General features: G+C 47.7%; 1 protein-coding gene across 1 annotated transcript in view; it reads right to left on the bottom strand.

Moving 5' to 3' along the window:
* Nucleotides 1-9,112: 9,112 nt before the first annotated feature.
* LOC141058884 (uncharacterized) overlaps nt 9,113-24,509 on the bottom strand; it is a 46,935-nt gene continuing 31,538 nt past the window's right edge. Inside the window, exons 2-3 of the mRNA XM_073555090.1 lie at nt 11,481-11,634; nt 9,113-9,894 (exon numbers count right to left, since the gene is read on the bottom strand). Coding sequence (XP_073411191.1) covers nt 9,354-9,894; nt 11,481-11,634 — 695 coding nt within the window. The 3' untranslated portion in view covers nt 9,113-9,353. The remainder of the gene's footprint in view (nt 9,895-11,480; nt 11,635-24,509) is intronic.

Genomic DNA, 24,509 nt, shown 5'->3' with positions numbered 1-24,509 from the left:
TAATCTCCTCATCTTCCTCAGATGAACTGCTCAGCTGTGTGCCTCTATATTCGCGACAACTGGGATCTATCACATCATCATCCTCTGAGTTAACACATTCCCCACCATTGGAGTCACCTTCCTCCTTTTCTTGCCCAACAGCACAGTACAGTCCGTGGGAGTCTCAGATATCTGAGTCTTATCAGAATCACCTCCCCCCAGGGGTTAATGTCTGATGACGAGGGTCAGGATACTGTTCAGACCATACTTTTTCCTGCTCCAGTTCCAAGCTAAAAAAAATTGGGGCATTGGTGCAGATTTCCTCCTCTTGACTCTGTGAAGCTTTTGAGTACACTTCTGATGAACATGGTATAGAATGTGTGAACAGTTCTTCAGACTCCCCCATCAGTCAGTTGAACGGTTGGATAGTTGGGATGAAGGGTGAAGCAAGGGGAATTTTTGTGCCACATCTGTGGACTGTGCTGGGTGTGATGTTGAGGCGGATGAAGAGGAGTAGAAGTCACTTGAAGCTGCACTTGCCATCTACTCGATTACATTCTCTTTCTGGGCATCATCGTTTCCCCTGTGTATCTGTCAAGGAAAGGTACCCTGGCCCGTAACATATGACAGTTGTCTTTGCATAGGACGTGACATTGCTTCACCAGTGTTTTCACAAACATGACCATCTACCCCACATACACCTTGAACACCAAGCCTAATTCCCCTTCCACCACTTCCTTGCTTTTTCCCAGACATGTTGCTCAGATAGTGTGGTAGGAGCACAGTATTAAGCAAAAAATAGAATAAACGGACACCATCCTAAATGTAAGTTTTCAATAGTTTGAAGTGGGATCACCTGATACAAATGAACATGAAGCCACACAAGAGAAAAGTGTATGCACCAAAATACAGGGATCACCACCAAGCCAAATATTCAGGTTTAACAAATTTCTCTATTACAATGAGCAACACAAACAAACACTTGTTTAAAAGCAATTAAAAAGTCTGGAAAAGAACAGACATGGATCAATAGACAAAAAATGGGTCATGATTAGGGATGGGCGAGTCTACTCGCTAGGACTCGTTACTCGGCGAATAGTAAGGGACTCGCTGGACTCGTTACTCGGCGAGTCTCCCAGTGATTACTCGCACAGTAACGAGTCCAATGCAAGTCAATGGCAATCCTAGTTTTGTCAGAGTTTTTTTTTCTCACTCGCTAGACTCGCTATATCACATCGCTGTCAACAGCGAGTCTGAGCGAGTCTGAGCGAGTCTACGATTCCGAGTCCTGTATACTGGATTCGAGACTCGCTTATACAGAATCTGTTATGTTCCTACAAGTTTCCAAGACAGCCTATGTCAACACACAGCGATTGTGAGTGAGTCTGAGCGAGTCTACGAATCCCGAGTCCTGTATACTGGATTCGGGACTCGCAAATATAGAATCTGTTATGTTCCTACAAAGCTTCCGAGACAGCCTAGCGTGTTAGGTCAGAAAACTTTTTTAGATGGACAAGCATGTTAGCCAATCATATTCATTAATGTTGGTTGTGGCAGGACTATGATTGGCTTCTGTCCATCGTGATGCCTATGTCATGTATGAGAGGCGAGGCTGTATATAAGCCTTTTCCACCGCCATTTCCTCTACATTCCTGAGAGATCTGAGATAGAGCAGGGTGAGGTAGATGCTTGAGCAGATCATAGGGATTGTCAGTTAGTGTAGGGAAACTTCAAGATTCCTTATATTAAACCCAAACAGCTCTTCTGAGAGCTACCAGGAGGACAGAGGAGTACTGTGTAGACTGTAGGCAGGCAGGCAGGGAGGATCAAGCCTTACAGTGCAGTGCACAGTGCAGGGACTAGTGTGCAGCTTCACTGCTAGGTGTCAGCACACACACTTACCCCGCCAGCAAGTGACGCCTACAGCACCACCTAACTCCATCTCGGTGACTGTGCATTTGTCAACAATGTCACAAAAACCACAATTTCCCAAAAAAGAGGTTGCAAAGGGACGAGGTCGTGGCCGTAGCAGTCGTGCCCAAGAAGGCACTGGTACAGGTAGACAGATGAGGATTGATAGAGCTACCTTTCTCCTGTCTAGAATTCCCAGTACTCAACAAAAACGTGTCTTGAGGCCGGAAGAGCATGACCAGATAACATCTTGGATGGCTGATAAGACCTCGACCACTGATTCTGGCAGTACACAATTGTCCTTGCCAACACAGTCTAGTGTCGCTACAGACAACGCAGGGCCATCCAATCCTCAAAGTCTTCCTATTTCCTCAACCCATCGGCAGCAAGAGGAAAATTTGGACCGCGACCTTGGTCACTCTGATGATTTATTTGGTTCTTATCAGCCCTCGATTGCATCTGGCCTTTCTTTGTCACTGCCTGACGAGATACTTGAAGAAGACGTAATGTCTATTCATGGCCAAAGTTTGGAAGCACCTCGTACTGAAGAAAGCCACTTTCACCAAAGGCATACAGCATCTCAGGAGGTGGATGATGATGAGGATGATGAGACACACATCTCATCTGGCCAGCCTGCTCAGTCACGTTATCCAGAAGACTTTGAAGAGGAAGGGGTGGATGATGAGACCACAGATCCTACCTGGACTGTTGACATGCATAGCCAACAGAGCAGCCAGGAGGAGGAAAGTGGCTATGTACCACCGCCAAAAGCACCAAGGCTTACTCCTTTCTCCAGAACACAAACTGTGACAACAGTTGCCCAAATTGTGTCAACTGTTGCACAAACTGTACCAACTGTTGCACAAACTGTAAACACAGTTGCCCAAACTGTGTCAACAGTTGGTGTTGTACAGAGTCATCCTCCTCTGCCTCCAATTCAACATAAAGGACGAAAAGCCACTGTGTGGAATTTTTTTAAGGATAGCACATCTGTACCAAATATGGTTATCTGTAACATCTGCCATGCAAGGCTAAGCAGAGGCCTGGGAAAAGCAAACCTGAGCACCAGCAGTATGCGTAAGCATATGTCTGTTAAGCACTCAATTCAGTGGTCGGCCCATCTGGCTTCAAAATCAGTGCCTTCTGATCCCAACACTTCCAGGCCACCTCAGATCCATCCTTCACCAGCTAGTGTTCAGGCATCAGCTCCTGCTCAAACGTACTCCTCCCAAGCTGCGGTACAAGAGAGACATGACAGTAGTCAAGCCTCTGGTGAGTCTGCGACAAACGTCCAGTTGTCTGTGCCACAGATGTATGAAAGGCAGCGGAAGTACCAATCGACACACCCATTTTCCCAAAAAGTGACTGCGCAAATTGCAAAGTTGTTAGCTGTGGAAATGTTGCCGTTTAGGCTTGTGGGTACAGAGTCTTTTCGGGAGTTGTTGGCTGTGGCAGCACCACGATACTCTGTACCCAGCAGATACTTTTTCTCACGCAGTGCCATCCCCGCGTTACACCAGCACGTGGTTACCAACTTAAAGCATGCGCTAACAAATGCTGTAACCGCCAAAGTCCACCTAACAACGGACACGTGGACAAGTTGTTGTGGACAGGGCAGATACATCTCACTAACGGCTCACTGGATCAACCTGGTGGAGAGTGTCCCAACTTCTCCAAGTGGACCATCTGCGATACTACCAACTCCACGAATAGCGGGCACAACATCATTCCGGGTGTCTGCCTCATCATATATGTCCAGTACACAATCTGCTTCTGCAACTTCCTTGTCCACTGCTGAGCCGCCCGCACCATCATGTCCAAGTTGGGAGCTTTGCAGTACTGCTTCAGCAAGGCGACAACATGCTCTTTTGAAGCTTATCTGTCTAGGTGACACACCTCACACTGCAACTGAGCTGTGGAAAGGTCTTAAGCAACAGACTGATGAGTGGCTGGCCCCACTGCAACTACAACCAGGTCTTGTTGTGTGCGATAACGGTCGAAACCTTGTGGCGGCAATAAAGCAAGGTAACCTTGTACACATGCCTTGCATGGCTCACGTGCTGAACCTAGTAGTTCAGAAATTCCTGAAAATATACCCCAAGTTATCTGACCTACTGGAGAAGGTGAGGCGAAATTGCGCCCACTTCAGACATTCCTCCACAGCAGTTGGAAGTCTTTCAGCCCTTCAAAACAAATTTAATTTGCCTAAACACAGGCTAATTTGCGACATGCCCACGCGCTGGAACTCAACATTCCATATGTTGGCAAGGTTTAATGAGCAGCAGAGGGCAATAGCGGAATATCAGCTGCAACATGCCCGTCACCCCGGAAGTCACACCAGACACATTAGTACTTTAGAGTGGGTCTGGATCGCTGACCTTTGCGAGTTGCTGGAGAACTTTGAATACTGCACCAAACTTGTCAGCGGTGATCAGTCGATTATTAGTCTCACCATCCCCATGCTCTGCCTGCTAATCGAATCCCTAATGAATCTCAAAACAGAATCTTTGAGAGCCCAGCGGATGGCTATGGAGCCAGAATTTAACATCGCTGATCCTAGCCAGCCAAGCCAATATCAGCAGGCTACATTGGGTCTGGAAGAAGAAGGTGATGAGGGTGATGATGAAGAAGATTTATTTTTCTGTGGTACTGATGTGAACCCTGATGGTACTCCCAACCCTACGTTTATGTCGGTACACCATGGGTGGGCTGAAGAGGAGGAGGCGGAGACCGATTTAGAGGCCATGATGCGTAGTGATCCTCATTCTGTTGTAACCGAGGAGATGAGTCTTTGCAGCTTAGCACACATGGCTGACTTAATGTCTCAATGTCTCTCCCAAGATCCACGCGTCATTCACATCTATGACAGCGACCTCTACTGGTTGTCAACCTTTTTGGACCCACGGTACAAAGACAAATTTCCGTCGTTGCTCTTGCAGTCACCCAGGGGCTTAACGATGGTTTATTTCAAGAGGGTTGTTGTTGACAATTTGCTGACAATATCACCGTCTGACTCCGCTATACCCCGAAGTACCAGCTCTTTGCAACAGCAGCCTTTGGTTGGGACACAAACGCCATCAATGTCAAGAAGAGGTGGGGGTAAGATGTCCACCAAGTGGGCGATGTTCAACAGACCTTCCAATCAACAACGGATCATGCCTACGGTCACCTTGAGTAGGAAACAACAATTGTCCAACATGGTGAACGAGTATGTCAGTGACAGTACCAGCTTCCTAACCGAGCCTTCTGTACCCTTTAATTACTGGGTTTCCAAGCTTCACACTTGGACAGAGCTCTCTTTGTATGCCTTGGAGGTGCTGGCCTGCCCAGCTGCTAGTGTGACATCAGAGCGTGTTTTCAGTGCCGCTGGGGGTATAGTCACTGATAGAAGGTCACGGCTTACTACTGAAAATGCCGACAGGCTGACTCTCATTAAGTTTAACAAGGACTGGATATCATCGCAGTTCGTAAGCCCCCCAGACGACAGTACCCAAATGTAGAGTAACCTAATCATAATTAATATGATTGGAAGATTGCGCTTTTAACATTATGCCCTTTTAAGACAGGAAGTATCGGCATGTCCCTCAGCTCAGACGATGTGATAAGTCATGTTCCTGCAACATTTGCTGCATGATAACAAAACTACGCAATCAGTAAAAATCATTTTACTTTACAAGTGCATCCGCTTGTGAGCATTTTTCATTTTATTTTTTTTCCATCCAATACAATACAGCCCCTTTGAGCTAATTTTTTGAGGCAACAAGCCTATGCCTGCATCGTGGGCATTGCTTGTACTATGTTCGTAGGACAAGCAAGTATATAGTATGGGCCACGTGCCCTCCTCTATTTCAAAAAAGACTTTATTAAGCCCTTTGAGCTAATTTTTTGAGGCAACAAGCCTATGCCTGCATCGTGGGCATTGCTTGTACCATGCTTGTAGGACAAGCAAGTATATAGTATGGGCCACGCGCCCTCCTCTATTTCAAAAAAGACTTTATTAAGCCCTTTGAGCTAATTTTTTGAGGCAACAAGCCTATGCCTGCATCGTGGGCATTGCTTGTACTATGCTCGTAGGACAAGCAAGTATATAGTATGGGCCACGCGCCCTCCTCTATTTCAAAAAAGACTTTATTAAGCCCTTTGAGCTAATTTTTTGAGGCAACAAGCCTATGCCTGCATCGTGGGCGTTGCTTGTACTATGATCCTGCTGGAGCCTGGCGAAGGCTCCCACTGTACGCTCCGGAGAAAACGCATAGACGCGCTGTGTTGCAAGTAGACGTCCCAGCCTCTCGCATCTGTGTTCCTAGTCTGGTTGCCATAGCAAGGCATTAAGTAACCCCCCCAAACACAGGCACTATTTATTTGTCAGCAACATTTGTATGTGGAGTCATGATTTTACACATACTAACCAAGGTGCCTTCATGCGCCATGCGGGCCGTAAAGTACTTGCTAATGATGATGACTTTAAGACCACCCACAAAACAACCTACACATCCATTACCTGAAAAAAGACATACACAAAGCTGTTTTTTGTAACTCTCTATTCACACGCCTTAACGGCAAACATGGAACAGAACAAAACAGAAAAAAACAAAAACAAATTGTGCACTGCACATTTTTTATCAAAAAAGAAAAAAAAAAAAACAATAAATTAACCTACAGATGGTGGTAGGTGGGCTCATTGGGTGGGGTAGGCTGTACCTGCCCACCATCACCCTGGTCCTGGAGGAGGTCCATGGCCCCACGTATGGCCTCCGCCACAGATTCTGACCCTGTAGGGTGGATCATCTGGGCCGGTGTGGGGAAATTGAGTAGGTCCCTGTTCCCTGCCGAGAAAGGAGGTATAGGCCTCTGGGGCCTCCACTCAATCAATCAATCAATCAATCTGTGGAGTTCTGTGGAAACTATTTGGGTAAGAATACAAGGACAGAACAATGGAAAGGACACCATTGTAGGCATTTACTACAGGCCACCTGCGCAAGCTGAAGATATGGATGAACTCTTTATGCATCAAATGGCCAAGTTCTCCAAAAAATATGACATAGTTGTCATGGGAGATTTCAACTATCCAGACATTTGTTGGGAATCTCTCTCAGGCAAAACTAACAGGTCAAGGAAATTCTTATCCTCTCTTGCTGACAACTTTATCTTCCAAAAGGTAAGGGAGAAAACAAGGGGAACTGCTACCTTGGATCTAATCCTTATAAACAGGGAGGAAATGGTTGAGGAGGTAAAAGTGGCTGGGACCCTAGGAGGTAGCGACCATGCTATTTTAGAATTTTGGATAACTAGAGGCGGAAGACCTGTGAAGACTCAGACGTCAAGGTTAGATTTCAGAAAGGCAGATTTTAAGGGATTCAGAAAGAGAATTGGAGGGATCCAATGGCTGGATATCCTTAAAGACAAAAATGTCCAGGAAGGATGGGAAATCTTGAAAAATGAAATGCTCAAAGCACAGTTGTTAACAATTCCGAAAAGAGGGAAGAATAGGAAGCAGTTAAGGAAACCAGGATGGATGAACACAGAACTTAAGCACATGCTAAAAAGGAAGAAAAAAATGTTTATAAAATGGAAAGAGGGAGGCATATCTAAAGAAGAATATAATGCTGTCTGCAGAACCTGCAGGGCACAAATCAGATTATCTAAAGCTGAAAATGAATTGAGGCTTGCAAGAGATGTCAAAAGCAATAATAAAGGATTTTGGGGATATGTCAAAAGTAAAAGAAAAGTTAAAGATGCTATAGGATTTTTACAGGATGAAAATGATGAAATGGTAAGACAGGATGTTGAGAAGGCTGAACTTTTAAATTCCTATTTTGCATCTGTTTTCTCTCAGAAAGGAAATGTAACATCAACTGTTATTCACTGTCCTATTAAGGGAATAGAAGAATCCAGGATATCTATAAACAGAAAGATAGTGAGGAAACACTTAGCTAGCCTAAATGAATTCAAGTCTCCAGGTCCAGATGAATTACACCCCAGAGTACTGAAGGAGATAGCAGAAGAAATTTTTGAACCCCTCTCTATAATCTTTGAAAATTCTTGGAGAACAGGAGAAGTGCCAGAAGACTGGAGAAGAGCAAATGTTGTTCCTATCTTCAAAAAGGGGAAGAAGGTGGACCCAGGTAACTATAGGCCGGTGAGTCTGACTTCTATACCAGGAAAGATCTTTGAACAAATTATTAAACAACATGTATGTCAATACCTGGATAAGAATGAAGTGATTAAACAGAGTCAGCATGGGTTTGTAACTAATAAGTCATGTCAGACTAACTTAATTTCCTTCTATGACGGTATCACTGATTGGGTGGATCAAGGAAATGCTGTATAGTATATCTTGACTTCAGCAAAGCATTTGACAAAGTCTCTCATACAATCCTTATTGAAAAAATGATTAAGTATGGAATGGACAAGGCAACTGTTAGGTGGATTCATAACTGGCTTAGTGATCGGACCCAAAGAGTGGTCGTAAATGGCTGCACATCCAGTTGGAAGAATGTCTCAAGTGGGGTACCACAGGGCTCTGTCCTGGGCCCTGTATTGTTCAACATCTTTATCAACGATTTAGATGAAGGAATTGAGGGTAAACTGATTAAATTTGCTGATGACACAAAGCTAGGAGGGATAGCTAATACTAGAGAAGAGAGAGAGAGGATTCAAAAAGATTTAAATAAACCGGAGAAGTGGGCAGCAACTAACAGAATGGTTTTTAACAGGGAGAAATGCAAAGTACTACATCTGGGCAATAAAAATGGAAAAAGCATATATAGAATGGGAGGAATAGGGCTAAGTGACAGCACATGTGAAAAAGAATTGGGTATACTAATAGATCACAGACTGAATATGAGTCAACAGTGTGATGCAGCAGCAAAAAAGGCAAATGCAATTCTAGGATGTATTAACAGAAGCATACAGTCTAGATCACGTGAAGTCATTATTTCCCTCTACTCCTCTTTGGTCAGACCTCATCTGGAATATTGTGTCCAGTTTTGGGCACCACATTTTAAAAAAGACATCAACAAACTGGAGCAAGTTCAGAAAAGAGCGACCAGAATGGTGACCGGTCTGCAAACCCTGTCTTATGAGGAAAGGTTGCAGGATTTGGGAATGTTTAGTTTGCAAAAGAGAAGACTGAGAGGAGACTTAATAGCTGTCTACAAATATCTAAAGGGCTGTCACATTGTAGAAGGATCAACTTTATTCTCATTTGCACAAGGAAAGACTAGAAGCAATGGGATGAAACTGAATGGGAGGAGACACAGATTAGATATTAGAAAAAACTTTTTGACAGTTAGAGTGATCAATGAGTGGAACAGGCTGCCACGAGAAGTGGTGAGTTCTCCTTCAATGGAAGTCTTCAAACAGAGGCTGGACAGACATCTGACTGGGATGATTTAGCGAATCCTGCTTTGAGCAGGGGGTTGGACCAGATGGCCCAGGAGGTCCCTTCCAACTCTACGATTCTATGATTCTATGATTCTATGGGGCGGCACATAGCTGTCCCGGGGTGTGGGCCTGTCTAGGAGGTTGGAGAGTGACAGTTGCCACCGCTCCAAAAAATGAAAGACCTCGCCAGGGTGGTTTGGGGGGCGACTGGCATCAAGGACAATGTGTATTGCTGACCTTGTCCGCAGTGCTTTCTCCACTGGAATGAGAGCCAGGAACGGTATGAGACTGCGGGCAAAGTCAGCAGCATCACATTGTCCAAGCAGGTCATTTTGTGCCTCCGGGATCAGACCATGGCTGCTGCTGCTTGCAGTTGGCCATCCTGCTTCCTCCACTGCAGGAGGTTGGCCTTGGTGGGGAGTGAGTTCTTGTGGCCCTTCAACCTCCTCTCCTTGCGGCCGGCCATGCCCCAAAGCTGGTGGTGTTGGTGGTGGTGCTGGTATTCCCACATCTTGTTCATCCACTTGAAGTCGGGGTGGTTCAGGGGCCTCCCTCGCCTCTTCAGGCAGCTGTGCCGGAGGATTTCTGTGCTGATGCCGCCTGCGGTAGTGAACAGCTCTGTGGCAAAATACACAAAAAATTTTGTGAATGGGTTGCATTTGGAAACAAAAACATAGGTCAAACATAAAATTTGCACGCTTTTTTGACTCTGTGTTTCTGTGTATTCTGTGTTTTCATTGTTGGCCTTAAGATGTAATTGCAGCAAATAAATTAAGGACATTTTGGCTCATGCCTCAACCAATATTCTATGTGCGGGTAGTGTTGGTCCTCAATTTTTTGACATTACATTAGAAATTTAAAAATTTGTGTGCACAATTACACTGTGCCCTGCCTTAGGCAGGACAGGTATTTAGGCACTTGATGACATATTAGTGGGCACAACTATTGCATTGACTTTTTGTTGTAACTTTATGTGGACCAAGCTATAGCCTGACACTGTGAGGCAAACACATTCTTCAGGGTTATTTGCCATCAGATGGACACTAAAAGATGCAGTGTGGGCGGCCTTGGTCTCAATACACATAACCCAGATCTATAGGACAGGTGAGCAAGACAGGAAATGGAGTCCAGCAGCATAGGTGACACATGAGCATTCGGCGTTAGTGGCCTACACTCCTTGTTGCTGCCATGTAAGCTAATCAGGAATGTCTTGGTAAATAAAACCCACAAAACATATGGCTTGGCTTTTGAAACGACTGTAATGGACATAGAGTATGGGGTTGTTTTTGAGCAGCAGGTCACACATCGTTGGTGCCAAACAAGGTGGTGGTATGCACAGATGGACAGTTTTACAATTATTCCAACGGGGCCGAACACAAAGCCGGGAGCAGCAAGGGCAAACTTCTGGTTTCCTAAAGGACCTTGGACATAAAAGCCTGTTGCACTGAAAATATGGCCCCCTTTAGATTGATTTTATACAGCATTAAAACACTATGTTTTTCAGAGGATTCGTAATGTGGCCATCAGTTAACGTATTTGTAGTGATACAGGGTATGTGTGTCCTCAAATGTGTGTGACTGTGTCAACAATCTGGGATGGTGTACAAACAGTTTAGTGCAAAAGGGGTATATCCTTACAACGTTATTTAGCCGAAAAAAACACCCACAACTAAACGTGTAGGGATGTATGTGGCCCTTATGCAAGTGGAGGCCATTAGGAACACATACAAATGATGCTTACGACAGGCAAACCAGACAAGGCCAAACACCTTAGAGGCCATTGCAGGGAAGAACATGGCTTTGTTCCACAAACATGCCAACAATAATAGCTAATTGTGAGGTCACGGAACATTGTGTCTGCCCACCCTGCAGAACATTGATTATTTGTCCCAACGTCACAATGTGGCTATAAATGTGTATGTCCTGGATCATTGCCAAAGGTAATAGAAATCTGTTGCACCATGGCAGAAACAAACTCCAGTGTGGGTATGTAAACCACCACACTCATTATAGAGCTTCATACGTAGACTGTGAACCCTCGTGGACAGGGTCCTCTCCTCTTGTACCTGTATGACCTGATTGTCTTCATTTACAGTTTTTTTTAGTTAACCCTTATCCTCATGTAAAGTGCCATGGAACCTAATGGCGCTATATAAATAAATAATAATAATAATAATAGTACACAACAGTGCTGCAGACACATACCTTGGCATATGGACCACCGGTTCTAGGAAGGACAACCGATCGTAGTGGCGATACATCTGCCCTTGATCTGCTTCCGGTCCCCTCTCCAAGTTATTCCGGTGCTGCTTTTTATGCTGATCCCGGCAGCTCTTCCACCGTATTGTAAGATTGTTAACTGTGAAATTATTTCAAACCGGGTTTAGACATGTGTAACATTTGAAACACAAAAAGTATGTGTACAAATCAACAATAACATTTTATTCATGTTGTGTGTGTAATGTGTATACAAGGCACAGTGACACGACAGTGTGGAACATCATCAACAGCATTACGGACATTGAGCTCACGTTGACACAATCACAAATGAGGCAGGGCACATGTCAACGCATAGAGAATGTAATAGTGCGGGCACCAGACTCCGCTCATTAGTGGTATTAATATACACCCAACCCCCTGGCCTTCAGAGCCAGGAGGACCAGCCCTTAAACTAAGTGTACTGTTGTGACCCCATCCAAATATAGGCAACCATGCGACGGCGCATGATAACACATTGAGGGTCCTGTATACCCTGCTATGGGGGGCCTGTAAACCCATGGGGGCCCTGTATACCCACTGGGGGCCCTGTATACCCACTGGGGGTCCTGTATACCCACTGCTGATGGCCCTGTATACCCACTGGGGACCCTGTATACCCACTGCTGACGGCCCTGTATACCCACTGCTGGGGGCCCTGTATACCCACTGCTGGGGGGCCTGTATACCCACGTGGGGCCAGTATACCCACTGGGGGCCCTGTATACCCACTGCTGGGGGCCTGTATACCCACGGGGGCCTGTATAGCCACTGCTGGGGGGCCTGTATACCCACTGAGGGCCCTGTATACCATAATATGGGGGCATGTATACCCACTGGGGGGCCTGTATACTCTGCAGGGGGAGCTGTATACTCTGCTGGGGGGCTGTCTACCAGTGATAGCCGCTGTATACCAGGATAGCGGTCAATATGTTTTCCCAGTTTTTGGGGGCAAAAGTAGGGGGGTCGGCTTATACACGGGTTGGCTTATACACGAGTATATATGGTAAATGCAATATAACGTGTGAACACATTTAACTTACCCATATTGCTCTGTGCATCATGGCCACTGCGATGGAATGCAGGGAACATCACTTGAGCGATCTCCCTCCAGGCTGTAGTCCGCTGGATGTTATGCCCATAGGCAGGGTCAGTGGGGAGCCAAAGCAGGGGCCGAGCCTCCACCAGATCAATCAACTGCAGCGTGTTGACAGTGACACGGGCCATGATTGCTCTGTATTGCTCTGTGTGTGTGTGCGTATGTCAACCCGACTCGGATTATTTCCTGTTTGCTCAAAGCATGGTGTGTGCTAGAGAAAATTGCTTCCCTCGCCTCATCGGCGCTAAATAAGACAAACAAATGCGAGTTTGGACTCGGACACAGCAGCAACAAACTGTTGCGAGTGGGGTTTACAAATCGCCAATGCAAGCGCTTTCCGAGACACATCTGCGATTTGTAAATTGCACATTACTCGCTAAGACTCGCTTCCCCATTCATTAACATTGGACTCGCTAGACTGGCAACGAGTAGCGAGTCCTGGGCTCGGACTCGCTAGAGTCAAGCGATTCCGAGTAATTTAGGACTCGCCCATCACTAGTCATGATGTTAAACAATAAAGACTCAAATACTTAGAGCCCCACAGTAACCCCACAGTCAGAGTGCTGTAAACCAATACAAATGATTGCTGGCTAATATTGCCTCGCTCCTGCTGTAGCAGTGGTCTGTCCGTACGCTGTTTGCATATGAGCCTCAATCATGAAGTGCTGTCAGTATTAAATACACAGCCAAGGACAACATAATCAAATAAATGCAAAAATATGCTGTATACCTACAAACCATGAGCACTCAGTTCTAATATGGCAGAAATACAATGATGCCACGCAAACACAGCTTGTTACCAGCAAAGATGGCTAAAGAGGTACAGATTAAATCACTCCTTCCCCCAGCATGATGGCGGTTACCCCCTGAGCACAAGCACACAGCTCAGTTACAAGGGGCCCAGGACCCACGCGTACCGACACAATAATGTGTCTTTCTCAAGGTCAGTGCATTGTTATGTCCCAATCTCATTCAGTATATATAAGTGTTTGTGTTGCTCATTGTAATAAAGAAATTTGTTAAACCTGAATATTTGGCTTGGAGGTGATCCCTGTAGTTTGGTGCATACACTTTTCTCTTGTGTGGCTTCAGGAGCACAGTATTAGCAACCAAAAATCTATAATATAATGGGCTAAGCGTCACTATGTCTGAAGCCTCTATAGACTGCGCAAGCGCAACGCGGCTGCGCAGTCTGGCTCCAGAGTGATGCACCCACCGCACCCCAGGAGATCGCCGGCATGCGCACCCTCCCCCAGGAGATCGCCGGCACAACACCTTACCGATTCGGTGTGGCCACGGGGTCTTGCGTCTTGCTGTGCCGACAGGAGAGGGTATGTTATAGCGCCAGAAGCGGTGCATGCGCAGTCTGCACTTTCCAGCGCCATTTTGTGTAAGACACACTGTGTTCACACTGCAGTGTGTCTTCAAGAACATGGCGGCGGAAAGCGAGAACTGCGCAGGTGCCGAGTCCAGCACCACAACATGCCCACTCTAGACATGATTTGGCGTTTGCGCAGTCCGCGCTTACCGCCGCCATTTGCTTGAAGACACACTGCAGTGCACAGGGCAGTGCTGTACACAGGGAAGAAAGGCGAGTATAAATGTTTTTTTTAATGTGTGCAGTTTAATAGGGGTGAGGGGGACCATTCATGTCAGGATTGGGGGAGAGGGGACCATGTATACCACAAAAGGGGGGTGAGGGGACCATGCATACCATGAAAGGGGGGTGAGAGGACCATGCATACCAGGATAGGGGGGGTGAGGGGGACCATGCATACCAGGATAGGGGGGTGAGTGAACCATTCACATCAGGATTGGGGGGTGAGGGGGCCATGAATACCAGGATTGGGTTGTGAAGGGACCATGTATACCAGGATTGAGGGATGAGAGGACCATGCATACCAGGATACCTGGATGAGGGGACCATGCATACCAGGATTGGGGGGTGAGGGGACCATGCATACCAGGATACCGGGGTGAGGGGACCATGCATACCAGGATTGGGGGTGAGGGGACCATGCATACCAGGATTGGGGGTGAGAGGACCATGCATTCCAGGATAGGGGGGTGAGGGGACCATGCATACCAGGATTGGGGGGTGAGGGTCCATGCATACCAGGATTGGAGGGTGAGAGGACCATGCATTCCAGGATTGGGGGAGAGAGGACCATGCGCACTAGGATTGGGGGTGAGGGGACCATGCATACCAGGATAGGTGGGGGAGGGGACCATGCATACCAGGATAGGGGGGTGAGGTGACCATGCATACCAGGATTGGGGGGTGAGAGGACCATGCATACCATGATTGTGGGGTGAGAGGACCATGCATACTAGGATAGGGGGTGAAAGGACCATGCATTCCAGGATTGGGGGGTGAAAGGACCATGCATACCAGGATTGAGGGTGAGAGGACCATGCATACCAGGATAGGGGAGTGAGGGGACCATGCATACCAGGATTGGGGGGTGAGGGCACCATGCATACCAGGATTGGGGGTTGAGAGGACCATGCATATTAGGATAGGTCGGTGAGGGAATGATTCATATCTGGATTGGGGGGTGAGGGGATCATGTATACCACGAAAGGGGGGAGAGGGGACCATACATTCCAGGAGAGGTGGTGAGGAGACCATGCGTACTAGTATAGGGGGTGAGAGAACCATGCATACCAGGATTGGGGGGTGAGAGGACCATGCATACAAGGACTGGGGGGTGATAGGACCATGCATCCCAGGATATGGGGTGAGAGGTCCATGCATACCAGGATAGGGGGGGTGAGAGGACCATGCATTCCAGGATTGGGGGGTGAGAGGTCCATGCATAGCAAGATAGTGGGATGAGGGGACCATGCATACCAGGATTGAGGGGTGAGAGGACCATGCATACCATGATTGGGGAATGAGAGGACCATGCATACCAGGATAGGGGGGTGAGGGGACCATGCATACCAGGATAGGTGGGTGAGGGGACCATGCATACCTGGATTGGGGGTGAGAGGACCATGCATACCAGGATTGGGGGGTGAGGGCACCATGCATACCAGGATAGGGTGGTGATAGGACCATGCATACCTGGATAGGGGAGTGAGAGGACCATGCATACCAGGATAGGTGGGTGAGGGGACCATGCATACCAGGATTGGGGGGTGAGGGCACCACAATAGTGATGAGGGAGTACCCTGCATACCACAATAGGGATGAGGGGGTGCCATGTATGCCAGGATTGGGGAGTGAGAGAACCATGAATATCAGTATATGGATAAGGTGGTACCACCAGGATTGGGGGGGTGAGGGTACCATACATACCAGGATAGGGATGAGGGGTGCAGCACATACCAGGATGGGAGACCCTGAGGAAGGTTAACACATCGAAACGTACGTCGGGGTTTTGCTTTTCCTGCCCTCCCCTTTGGACACATGACGGGTAACTATATACTAGCGATGCATTGTCTAATGATTTAACACTTTTTTACATGTTCCTGCCACATGGCTATATATAGCCACAATCTTTCAGTCTCCTAATGTACCGCTGCACCTGGCGCTCTGCCTGTTTTTACCAATATTATTAGGCTTCATTTCCTATTTACTACTTATGGGAGAGCTACAGATGCTGAGGTTTCATATTACGTTTATTACTTTTTTGGATCATGTAGTTTATTGAGACTGTCTTGCTAGTGGTAGTATACAAATATATTTTCTGTCCCGCATGTGCCAATTGAGATGGCAGCGTATGCTACCTTTTAGGGTATTTAGGTCACTTCTAATTATATGTACCCTCTTCACACATTGTCTGCGTATTTTATTATATATGTCGCTTTGTGCTCTAATGGCATTTATGTCATTATTTTATGACGAATAAAGTTTGGTATTTTTTGTAAACTAGCCTAGACTCTATTTTCTCTAGTCTTTTCACAGAAGAAATAATTGTTGCGTGTGGATGAAGCCTGTATGACAAAGAAGTTATGCTGAAAACACTTTTAACCCCTTAAACCCTGGAACTTTTTTTGGTTTTGCATTTTTGCATTTTTTATTTTTCCATCAATATGGCAATGTGAGGGCTTAGTTTTGTTGTGGGATGAGTTGTACTTTTGAATGACACCATTGGTTTTACCATGTTGTGCACTAGGAAACGGGAAAAAATTACAAGTGCAGTGAAATTGCAAAAAAAAGTGCATCCCACACTTTTTTTTGTTTATTTTTTTTGTTAGGTGCACTAAATGCTAAAATTGACCTGCGATTATTATTCTCCAGATTATTACGAGTTCATAGACACCAAAAATGTCTAGGTTCTTTTTTATCGGGATGGAGAAAAAAAATTCTAAACTTTGCTTAAAAAAAAAGAAAAAATTGAGCCATATTCCGAGACCCATAACATCTCCATTTTTCATGATTTCAGGTCACATGAGGGCATATTTTTTGCGCAACGAGCTGATGTTTTTAGTGTTACCATTTTGGTGCAGAAACGATCTTTTGATCGCCCGTTATTGCATTTTAATGCAATGTTGCAGCGACCAAAAAAGCGTAATTCTGGCATTTTTAATTTTTTTTCTTGCTACGCCATTTAGCAATCAGGTTAATCCTTTTTTTATTGATATATCGGGCGATTCTGAATGTAGCGATACCTAATATGTGTATGTTTGATTTTATTTTTATTATTTTATTTTGAATGGGGCAAAAGGGAAGTGAGTTAAAATTTTATATTTTTTTAATTTTTTTATATTTTTAAAAACATTTTCTTTTTACATGTTACATGCTTCAATAGTCTCCATGGGAGAATAGAAGCTGCCATATCCCTATCGCCTCTGCTACATAGAGGCGATGAGCAGATCAACTCTATGTAGCAGAATTACTCACTTGATGTGAGTGCCGACTACTGACAACCATAGAGGTCTCCAGGAGACCTCTGGGTGCCATGCCAACACACCAGTGACCCGCAATTACGTGACACGGGTCACCAGTAGTGTTGAGCATTCCGATACCGCAAGTATCGGGTATCGGCCGATATTAGCGGTATCGGAATTCCGATACTTAATTCCGATACTTTTGTCATATCGGATTCCGGAATCGGAATCGGAATAGGAAGTTCCCATCATGCTATGAGCCTGCTTGCTTTGATTAAGCCAATGGGAATCCTCCAAAGTGTGGGCACATCCTGTTAGGCATGTAGGCATGTTAACTATTGGCATGGCTGTGATTGGCTGCCGAAATGATGTCATGATGCACTATAAAAGCCACCGCAGCCGCCATTTCTGGTCACTCTGCTGTGAATTCAGTTAGGGACAGGCTGCTGTAGAAGACTGTGAGGGACAGTTAGAAATAGCGATTCCACCAAACATCTAGTGCTTTACCCAGGCTACATAAACCACCACTGTAGCCTTCTTTGCCCTAGCAGCAGTGTTCACAGCTGTCTGCAAGGGCTGTGTGAGTGCAGCTCACGCTGTGGAGTGGGTCCTGCAGCCACGTCAGGCTGTAGGCCACCCAGTGTGATCACTGCTGCCTCATACATCTTTTATTTTTTGAGCTGCATTTTTTACATAATTTCAATCTAGTGTGCTTCCATCCGTATCCATATACGTTGGTTGCAAACACTAGTAGTAGACAGCTGAGCCTTTCTGCAGCCTTTCAGTGCTAGTGTCCACTTTGCTGCACTGTTCACGGCTGTCTGAGAGGTCTCTGACTGTGTGTGAGTGCAGCTCACGCTGAGTAGTGTGTCCTGCAGCTACGTCTGGCTGTAGGACGCTCAGCGTGCGTCAGTGCCTCACACATATTTTTATTTGAGTGCAGCTCATTTTTTCTTCTATTAGTGTGCATCCATCCGTCTCCATCTACGGTGGTTGCAAACACTATAAAGGAGTACACAGCGGAGCCTTTCTGCAGCCTGTCAGTGCCAGTGCCCACTTAGCTGCACTGTTGACGGCTGTCTGAGAGGCCTCTGACTGTGTGTGAGTGCAGCTCACGCTGAGTAGAGTGTCCTGCAGCTACGTCTGGTTGTAGGACGCTCAACGTGCGTCACTGCCTCACACATATTTGTCTTTGAGTGCAGCTCATTTTTTCTTCTATTAGTGTGCATCCATCCGTATCCATCAACATTGGTTGGTTGCAAACACTATATAGGAGTAGATAGAGGAGCCTTTTTTTCTGGCTTGTGCCCTGCCGGCGCAGCCAGATTAGTATTACCCAATTTTTTTGGAGCCTCATCTTTTGCATTGTAGGTTACCTGCCTGCATTGTAATAGCTCCAAAAAGTTGGTGATACTATCAGTTTCAATTCTTTGTTCACATACTTTGAGTTTGTTTCCAACAAAGAAACCACAAAAAAAGTTCACCAAACACTACATTTTGAACTTGTGTAGGCCACATCAGCTCCTATTAAAGTCTAGTCCACACACACACACACTTCATAAAATTAGTGTTTCTTGTACCTGTAACCAGCTGTTCAGGAATAAGCACACTAAGGCCCCCCTTTGTACTTTTTTGCCTATCTTAAGCAGTCTTGCAAGATGAAGAAGGCAGGGAGTAAGGCGCGTGGGCGTGGGCGTGGGCGTGGAGTTTCAGCAGGGAGAGGACGTGGGGATTCTGCAGGGAGAGGACGTGGGGATTCTACAGGTAGAGGACGTGGGGATTCTGGGCCTGCTGCGGGCACCAGTGGATCAGCATCCCCCAGTTTTAGCAGGCAACAGTCCTTTATGCACAGCTTTGTAGGACCTCAACGTACCCCACTGCTGCGGGAGGAACAAATTGAAGCCGTTGTCGGATGGATGGCAGCTAACGCATCGACTTCAATTACTTCCGCATCCTCTCAGGGTCAGAGCACCGAAGAGCAACCATCTGTCTCTTCACCACCTGCCAAAGTGCCCAGGCAGTCAGAGAGACATGGACAGGAGCCATCACAGTCTCTACTTCTGTTCTCGGAATCTGATGGCTTGGAAAGAGGGGGCCAGCCAAGCAGCATTCCTGAATGTGAAGAAGAGGGAGTATGCAGTGATGCGCAACTTCTTTGTCCCTCTGAATCTGAAGAGGCGAGTGGGCCAGTGCCTATGGTCAGCACACCTCAGTACGCATCAGATGATGACGAGACTCAGTTGCCACTTTCTGGTGCGTACGGTGCTGGCGAGACAACCCCGGAGAAGCAGCTGTTTGAAGAGGGGAGGGAAGATGATGAGGTCCTTGACCCATCATGGCGTGAGCAACAGGAAGGTGGTGGGAGCAGCTCGGAGGAAGAGATTCCCCTACCGGCCAAAACAGGAGGCAGAGGGAGGGGGAAGACTTGGTTGCCTGTACCCTCCACTTCGGCACCCGTTAGGAGCATTCCTCCTTCCAAAGGCAAACCGGGCGCTCACAAGAGTTGCAGTGCGTGGTCCTTTTTTGACACAGTTGCAGATGACATTTGCTTTGTCAAATGCAAGCTGTGTCATCAGAGAGTCAAAAGAGGGAGAAATGTCAGCAACCTCAATACCACAAATATGTGGAAACATGTGCGCACCAAGCACGAGTTGGAGTTGCAGAGACACCCTGAAGACGTAGGCCAACGTACAGCACCACCTACCACCTCTTCAGTTCGTGTTGGGCCCTCTTCCTCCAGCTCACACACTGCTGGTTCGGCTTCCTCACAGGATCGCCAAGGAAGAACCTCTGCCACTGTTGTCCGGAGACCCTGTCAGATTACACCCATAGCAGCACGTTCCCATCCATCACAGCCATCGGTAGCACAGGCATGGGATAAAAGGCGCCCTTACTCGGCAAACCATCCCCGAGCACAGTCTCTGAATGCTGGCATTGCCAAACTTCTGGCAGTTGAAATGCTGTCATTCAGGCTGGTGGACACTGACACCTTCCGGGACTTAATGGCATTGGCAGTCCCCCAATACAACGTGCCCAGCCGCTTTTATTTCAGCAGGCGAGCCGTCCCTGCCCTGCAGAAACATGTTGAGGGCAAAATAAAACATGCGCTACTAAACGCCGTTAGTAGCAAGGTCCACCTGACCACCGATGCGTGGACCAGTAACCATGGACAGGGACGATACCTTTCCCTCACTGCCCACTGGGTCAATGTTGTGGAGCCGGGTACGGATCTGGAGAGTGGCGCTGTACGTGTTCTTCCAACGCCACGGATTGCAGGACTCCAGTCTGTACACATAGACTCCTCCTCCTACTCAAGTTCCTCAGAAACAGCAGAGCAGGAGCCTGTTACGACCGATATGAGCACAGCCGTGGCCAAACGTCAACAGGCTGTACTCAAATTAATTTCTTTGGGGTATCAAAGCCACACAGCGCAGGAGCTCTGGAATGCTATCAAGCTGGAGAGCGATGTGTGGTTTGGGCCAGCGAATCTCCAGCCGGGCTTGGTAGTGTGTGACAATGGCCGAAATCTGGTGGCAGCTCTTGGCCTAGGCAACCTCACACACATCCCATGTCTGGCACATGTTCTTAACTTGGTCGTGCAGAGCTTTCTGAGGGACTATCCGGATCTTGCTGCACTGTTGCACAAGGTCCGCATAGAGTGCGCTCACTTGCGACGTTCCAGCACGGCAAGATCGCGCCTCGCTGCTCTGCAGCGACGATTTGGCCTTCCAGAACATCGCATCATATGTGACCTACCCACCCGGTGGAATTCAACGTTACATATGTTGGAGCGGTTGTGTGAGCAGCAGGCAGCAGTCATGGAGTACCAGCTGCATCAGGCGCAAACAAGTCGCACTGTGCGCCGTTCACACTTCAGCACCATTGAGTGGGCCTCTATGAAGGACATCTGCCTCGTTTTGCGTGCCTTCGATGAATCCACGCGGATGGCGAGTGCAGATGATGCACTAGTCAGCATGACTGTCCCCCTTATCTGCCTGCTTCAACAAACACTGCAAGCACTAAGGGATGAGGTTTCAGAAGAGGTGGAGGATGAGGAGTCCCAAATGCCATCTGCTTCTGGACAGTCTGCGCTACGTGTTTCCTCACAAAGGCCTAGGCAGGGGACACTTTGTGAGGAGGATGAGGAGGAGTCGATGGAGGAGGAAGACATCTCTCCAGAGGAGGGAGGTACACAAACCTCTACTCAGTATGTACAGCGAGGGTGGGGTGATGCAGAGCAGGCCGAGGTCACGCCTCAAACAGGGGACAGTGGTTCTTTGGCAGTTGGGAGTCTGCAGCACATGGTTGATTTCATGCTGCAGTGCCTGAGAAACGACCGCCGCATCGCCCACATTCTCGTCTCGGCTGATTATTGGGTGTACACCCTCCTAGATCCTCGCTACCGGGACAGCGTACAAAGGCTCATACCAACGTTGAACCGGGAGCGTAAAATGCGGGAGTACGAAGAGTCACTGGTGCAGTCCATAATGTTTTCCATTCCACCCGACAGCATTGTTGCTAGTGCTTTACAAAGCAGCTCTGTGCGTCGAGGCAGTGGAGGAAACTCTGCACAAAGAGGGAGCAGAGGCAGCGCCGCAGCACAAGGCAAGACCACTATGGCCCAAATGTGGCAAAGTTTTGTGTGTCCACCACAATTGTCTACACCATCAGCGACGCCTCGAGTCAGCAGGAGGCAACGCTTCCGTCAGATGGTGTCAGACTACATGTCTTGCCCTGTCGCTGTACTCCCAGATGGCTCTTCCCCCTTCAAGTTTTGGGTCTCTAAGCTGGATACATGGCCAGAGCTTAGCCAGTATGCATTGGAGGTGCTGGCTTGCCCTGCTGCCAGTGTATTATCGGAACGTGTCTTTAGTGCCGCAGGTGGTGTACTAACAGACCGTCGCACGCGACTATCTTCCGATAATGTTGACCGGCTGACTTTTCTGAAAATGAACAAGGCCTGGATCTCCAAAGACTTTGCCATTCCTCTTACAGACTAAATTAGTGGTTGGCAACTGTATCCAGGTCTGCTGGTGTGTTCATTTTTCTACCACCTGAACTATAATCCCTTTGCTTCAACACAGCCAGTTGTCGCTCAGATGTGTCGTCTGCACAGAGAAACACACTAGCTCCTGTGTTAGTGGGGTTCAGTAATGCCAGCTGATCCCCTGCTGTGTGGACGGCAAAGTCACCAGCTCCATCAACATTCAAACCACTACTGATTTTTAACCGTGCCCAACTTAGGTCTCTGGCTCCACTGTCTCTACTATTTCCCCTGACCTCCAACCCCGCCATCTACATCTCTGAAGTGGCGTCAGCACAATCTACACTTGTTCCTGTGTTCCTGTGGCTCAGTCCCATCAGTTTATCCCCTGATGTGTGTCCGGCAAGGTCTCCTGCTCTGTCCACATTCCCATAACCAGTAGTGGGAATGAGGACAGAGCTGGCGAACTTGCCGGACAAACATCAGGGGATCAACTGACGGGACTGAGCACCAGTAACACAGGAACAAGTGTAGATTGTGCTGACGCCACTTCAGAGATGTAGCTGGCGGGGTTGGAGGCCAGGGTAAATAGTAGAGACAGTGGAGCCAGAGGCCTAAGTGGAGCATGGTTAGAATCAGTAGTAGTCCACAACCTCCATAAAAACCGCTGCCCATTGGCCTCTGCATGCGGCATGCGTAATCCTGGGCTCCAACAGCTTCAGTTGGTGTTCAGAAGTGTCGTCTCCACAGAGCCAAACACATTCGTTAGAGTGTTAGTGGGGTTCAGCACTGCCAGCTGTTCCCCTGCTGTGGAGATGGCAAGTCTCCTGCTGCCTTCACCTGCCAAAATCCAGTAGGCCCCAGCCTGCTCCTCGCCTAATCCTGGGCTCCAACAGCGTCAGTTGGTGTTCAGAAGTGTCGTCTCCACAGAGACAAACACCTTCGTTAGAGTGTTAGTGGGGTTCAGCACTGCCAGCTGTTCCCCTGCTGTGGAGATGGCAAGTCTCCTGCTGCCTTCACCTGCCAAAATCCAGTAGGCCCCAGCCTGCTCCTCACCTAATCCTGGGCTCCAACAGCGTCAGTTGGTGTTCAGAAGTGTCGTCTCCACAGAGACAAACACCTTCGTTAGAGTGTTAGTGGGGTTCAGCACTGCCAGCTGTTCCCCTGCTGTGGAGATGGCAAGTCTCCTGCTGCCTACACCTGCCAAAATCCAGTAGGCCCCAGCCTGCTCCTCGCCTAATCCTGGGCTCCAACAGCGTCAGTTGGTGTTCAGAAGTGTCGTCTCCACAGAGACAAACACCTTCGTTAGAGTGTTAGTGGGGTTCAGCACTGCCAGCTGTTCCCCTGCTGTGGAGATGGCAAGTCTCCTGCTGCCTTCACCTGCCAAAATCCAGTAGGCCCCAGCCTGCTCCTCGCCTAATCCTGGGCTCCAACAGCGTCAGTTGGTGTTCAGAAGTGTCGTCTCCACAGAGCCAAACACATTCGTTAGAGTGTTAGTGGGGTTCAGCACTGCCAGCTGTTCCCCTGCTGTGGAGATGGCAAGTCTCCTGCTGCCTTCACCTGCCAAAATCCAGTAGGCCCCAGCCTGCTCCTCGCCTAATCCTGGGCTCCAACAGCGTCAGTTGGTGTTCAGAAGTGTCGTCTCCACAGAGCCAAACACCTTCGTTAGAGTGTTAGTGGGGTTCAGCACTGCCAGCTGTTCCCCTGCTGTGGAGATGGCAAGTCTCCTGCTGCCTTCACGTGCCAAAATCCAGTAGGCCCCAGCCTGCTCCTCGCCTAATCCTGGGCTCCAACAGCGTCAGTTGGTGTTCAGAAGTGTCGTCTCCACAGAGCCAAACACATTCGTTCAAGTGTTAGTGGGGTTCATCATTGCCAGCTGATCCCCTGCTGTGGAGATGGCAGTCTCTCCTGCTGTCTCCGCATTACAAAGACAGTAGGCCTCTGCCTACACCCTCCTATTTCCTGGGCTTCAACACAGCCAGTTGTAGTTTGGAAGTGCCGTCCACACGGAAAGAGATACTTGCTCCCGTGTCTCAGTGGGGTTCAGTAACGTCAG

Source organism: Dendrobates tinctorius, unplaced genomic scaffold, assembly GCF_039654945.1.
Source record: "Dendrobates tinctorius isolate UK_male_01 unplaced genomic scaffold, ASM3965494v1 ptg000216l, whole genome shotgun sequence".
NCBI lineage: Eukaryota > Metazoa > Chordata > Amphibia > Anura > Dendrobatidae > Dendrobates > Dendrobates tinctorius.
The sequence above is the reverse complement of the archived record's forward strand: the minus strand, read 5'-3'. Positions and strand labels throughout refer to the sequence as shown.